A 5,172-nucleotide genomic window follows, 5' to 3' on the forward strand; every position below is an offset into this window, starting at 1 on the left:
TAAATTCTTTATTTTATTTTCGTAGTTATGTTGCGCGTTAATTGACTTTATAATATTTGGATTACTCGAGGCTTGTGTTGGCGTCACACCTATAGACGAATGTATTTTGTTATTGTATTCGTCGACAACAACTGGTAATATTTTAAGCCATTTTTGAGATTTCAATTCCGTGAACTTTTTGAATAATTTATTTTTTAGAGTCCTGTTAAATCTTTCAATAACTACAGCTTTACCTTCGTTATGCGTACTGTAAATTTCAAATCCCAGAGATTTCATATTTTTGTTATAAAATTCACTTCCTTTATCTACCCACAGTTTTTCTGGATGTCGGTTAGATTGTTTCATAATCGTTTCAAATGAGTGTTTGACTGATAATCCCGTTTTGTTTTTGAGAGGAATAACCCATGCATATCTCGTATATAAATCTATAACTGTTAAGCAATATTTAAATCCTCTTTCGATTGGCATATGAATTAAATCGGCTGACCATATTTCATCTTTTTCAAACACTTTGACTTTTAAAAAGTTTTTAGTTTTTCTAAATTCTTTATGAATTTCATCCGCCAATCCCATACCTAATTTCATCTTTGCTTTTAACAGTTTAATGATTAATGCTCTTTCCATTATCTCTTTGAAAGTTGGATTTGGAATATTTTCAAGTTCGATTATCATTTGTTTGTCTGCTTCGTGTCTGGATGTTATGTCTTTGTTTCTGTATAGTACATCGTGTTTAAGCGCAGCGGCGTCCACTCTATTGACTGGTTCTTCCCATGGTTTGGGTTTATTGTTTTCGTCTAATCGTAGATCTAACCTAGTACCTGGATCTGTATAATTATGACCGGGAAGATGTTTTTCTCCGGGATATTTCGCCCATGGAAATCCAGGAAGAGAACCCAATGATTTTTGGATATCTCCTGAACCGAAATAAGTTTTTGGAGCGTGAGCGACTATCATTTTTATCCTATAACTTTAAAACCTTTTCCTTTCCTTTCTTCTAATCTCTTGTTTCGAAGTTCTCTTATTAGTTCTAATTCTTTCAACTCGTTAGATTGATTCACTGTATCGCTTATACTCTTTCCCGCTTCAGCGATTGAGCCGATGGCTTTCGCTCCGCTTGAAATGAGTGATTTGTTTTTTGAAACAAAGCTAGCTACTTTTGGAATTACTGTTTTACCTAGAGAAAATAATGAAGAAAAGATACCGTCGCCCGAATAATCTTCGAATCTGTGTTGTTCGTGTTTTAGAATTAAACTCATCCTATTTTTAAATGAGTTAATTTAGTCTGTTTTTTATCCAAAAAGAGTTATCTCCCATCTACTAAAAATGTTATGTTATTTTATATAAGGTTATTTTTAATATGGAATGTAGGAAATTGATTGAAGGTGTTTTTTGGTGTATGAAATGTAGGGGTGTTTATGAAATGTAGGGAATATAGGTCTTTTGCTGTAAGAATTTATGAAATGTAGGATGTTTAGGTCTTTTTTAGTGTAAGAATTTATGAAATGTAGGATGTTTAGGTCTTTTATGTTATGAGGTCGCATTTTCCCCATGAAATGAAATGGAATGGGGAAATCCCCTTTTATGCGACCTAATTGAAAGCTCATATAGTACTCGTCGTGCTAAGAGGAAGAAGATCTCGGGTGGATTCTTCAGATTTAGTGTAGACCTCTTGTTAGTTTGAATATAGTGTAAATAAAACGTTGTTAATATCTTAGCTGTTAGCTCATTGGGAAAGTAAATTCATAGCCGATAGAAGTCCGTATCCAGTCTCTTACCAACGACTATACAGTTGGTAAGAATAATCTACTTTGCAGTTTGCAAGTAGAACCCGACAACAGCTCCGTTGCAGTGGTACCCTGACAGTTCGTTCCTGTAAATTCGAAGGTCGTCACATACACAACAAAGTGAAGTCCGCAAAACAATTCGACGAAGCAGTTTGGATGTATAAATGTATCATCAACAGAATGAATATCGCCTTGATAAAGAAACAAGTTAGATCTTCCAAAGGCCTGAAGACATTGGGGTAGAAAAGACATACTACGAGACGAAGCTAGATTTTTTTGACTTAGATGAAATGGTAAAAGAGCTCAACATCATGCTGGAAAACAGATTTCGTAAACGTCGAGGTCGTGGCTTGCATAAAAGATTTAGCTCGAGCATTGGAGAAAATATGCATTAGATCCACGAAAATGATGACTTGGATTTTTTCGAAGATGGATATCTGGATTAGGTGGCTATGACGACAGATGCAGTGGGGTAAATAACTTACCGAGGCAAATATATCAATAATATGATATCCAAGTCATCGGTGATGGATAATATACCAAGTATTCTCCAGCACCTTAGGGGCATTAAGCTAAAGGCAATGCAGTCACTAAAGTCTTTCAATTTTTTCGATACAATTTTATATTGAAGGACCTTAATGTGATTGTCGTAGGGAAATGATGTTTAAAGTTAAAAGAGTGCATAACTATTAAAAATGTTGATTTTTTAAAATCTGATCTGTGCCAGTTTTCAATAGAAGTTAGTTTATCCGGTAGATAAATCAAACGTTTATCATGTTTGTTTAATATATTTTTTTCAGCAATAAGACAATATAGTGACATTCGATAAACTTTTTTTTTAGCACATTATAGTGACTTTTTTTTCTTTCTTTTTCATTTGCATGTTGCTCATTAGTGTGTATTTGTTCATTTTTTTCGATTGTTTGTTTTTGTTTCATTTTACTATATTGTAGTATCCAATGTTTCTATGTTTTATTGGTATTTTTTTTGTATATTATTATAGTATTTTTTTTTTTTTTTTTGTACATATTTCAAGAAAATCATATTGATATGTATTTTCTACGGTTGAGAGGGAACTTATGTAGCCTTGTTGTATGTTGTAAAAAGTTGCCTGGACTGGAGACAAAGATGTCACCGCTAATGCTATTACCTCCTGGGGTCGTAATGGAACAAAAGGGTATAGTAGCATTTACTATACTCTATAATTATCTGGACAGGTCTATTGTTACCTATAAGTACTTACTATAAGATTAACATCTTGGGTATTGTTAATTGAGTACTTGGTAACAATAGAAAATAGACTAGTGTCTCCCAAATTTGGAGGGAAATTCAAATTATTTTCTTTGTTCAGAGCGACACCTATCGGGGGATATATATATAGGGCGAAAACATATTTTGGGAAACTCTCGATTTGGCAAAGAAGAAGGAAGGACATAGGATTCATTCGTTAGCAAGGGTTAGGATCACGTCGTGCTAAGAGGAAGAAGATCTCGGGTGGATTCTTCAGATGTAGTGTAGACCTCTTGTTAGTTTGAATATAGTGTAAATAAAACGTTGTTAATATCTTAGCTGTTATCTCATTGGGAAAGTAAATTCATAGCCGATAGAAGTCCGCATCCAGTCTCTTACCAACGACTATACAGTTGGTAAGAATAATCTACTTTGCAGTTTGCAAGTAGAACCCGACAACAGCTCCGTTGCACATTGATCAATTATAGAATAGATCCACTATCCTTATTTCAATATACTATGCCATCACGGATTACCTCCCCTCCCTATGTTTTCTAAAATCACATGTATAAGTTAGTAACATCCTGTAATTTAGAATACTAAATAGTATAAATAATATAATATATAGGTTTATCACAACATTCAGTTATTAAGAGTAAATTCAATATTATAATTTTTAGATAATATGCTTTCATGGATTATCTCCTTTGTATATAAAGTGAATTATAGACCGATTTTTCTCTTCTTTGACATTCTCATGCCAAAAGTGAACTCTGTATTTGGTAAAATGCACTGTGAGATGATCTATCTTATAAAGTTACATTTTCATTATCATAGATATAGCTTGAAGCATTAAGATGTATAATTATAATGGTAATACATACAAACATAAACATTTGACAAGTTAATTGAGCAACAGGCTGCATGTGAGAGGAGGGGCATCTGCACCATATCAGCTTAACATGGCTGTATATCTTAATTCTTTGTTTTTTAATGTTGTATATTACCTTACATCATTATTCAAATTCAACAGCGCATTATCTCCTCCTTCTCATGTTGTCTATTGTTTCTCTGTATAAGATAATCAATCATATGTCATGTTATCTACAAAATAAAGTTCATTTAGTATAACATGGTCCAAAATTAGACATGATTAGTTTAGTTGGGTAAACTTATATAATATAGTTAGGCTATAAGGTAGGCCTGCTCTATAATTAGAGAATTTCAGTATTTTTTTCCGTGGACTGTCCTTATCTTTTCGACAATCAATCCAAACATCTTTGAAAGTTTCCTTAATTCGGGTTTGGAGATTTTTCTCTTTCCTCAGAATATATGCCGTATCAGACAATTCTGCACGTCTTTTTTTAAGGCTTGTGGAAGGTCTGTTCGCACAGATTTTCCAGATAATCGTACCTTATATGAAAGGGATAGTATATAGTTTCTATCACTAAAGTTCATAAATTTCACAATTATTGCTTCTGGGCTTTCAGTGTTTCTGTATGGGTTTTCTGAATTCTCTGTTTATTACAAATAGGCAAGTTTTTCACATATTCTTCCCCAGCATGAAGTTCATTTATAAAAAAATTGGAAACAGTTTTGCTTATCTCTTCTTTGCCATTAGACCATATATCAAGATGTTGTATTTTCTGCTTCGATATTCGTAGTATAAAATTGTTTCCTCCAGTTCAGCTATTTTGGTTTTCATCTTGTCAAAATCGCCAGATTTCAGTTCCAATTCTTTTGTCAATCAAACATCTATTATGGGATTGTCCATACAGCCAAAAATCTTGGGAGAATGTTATCAAATTGGCAAATTGTAAGTTTGGGACAGAAATTGAACTTTTAGATACAAACATTCTTCTTGGCTACTTTGGAAGAAAACAGGAAGTTGGCAACTAGATTTTATGTATTAGTAAAATTCATATATTTAAGAACAGAAACTAGAAACGTATTAATAAATATAGATGTATAATGTAGGATCATGCAAATTATATAATATAGTATTGTTCATTAAACTGAGCAGGTGTGTTTGTGTGTGAATGAAAATGTAGTGTATACCATGATATATTGTTTTGAAAGATATTGTACCATGATGCATTTCGATAAAAAAAAAAATGACAAAAAAAAATAATTACAGTTCATGTATCTAGTGTAGAAA

The 5,172-nt window shown here is 32.7% G+C and overlaps 1 protein-coding gene across 1 annotated transcript in view; it reads right to left on the reverse strand.

Annotated features, from left to right (window-relative positions):
• Window positions 1-956: 956 nt before the first annotated feature.
• The window catches only part of LOTGIDRAFT_174468 (hypothetical protein), a gene marked incomplete at both ends in the record, with an annotated part of 4,673 nt that continues 457 nt past the window's right edge, over window positions 957-5,172 (reverse strand). The window contains one exon of the mRNA XM_009053051.1: window positions 957-1,174. Within this exon, the coding sequence (XP_009051299.1) occupies window positions 957-1,174 (218 nt within the window). The remainder of the gene's footprint in view (window positions 1,175-5,172) is intronic.

Source organism: Lottia gigantea (genome assembly GCF_000327385.1).
Source record: "Lottia gigantea unplaced genomic scaffold LOTGIsca_197, whole genome shotgun sequence".
Taxonomy (NCBI): Eukaryota; Metazoa; Mollusca; class Gastropoda; family Lottiidae; genus Lottia; species Lottia gigantea.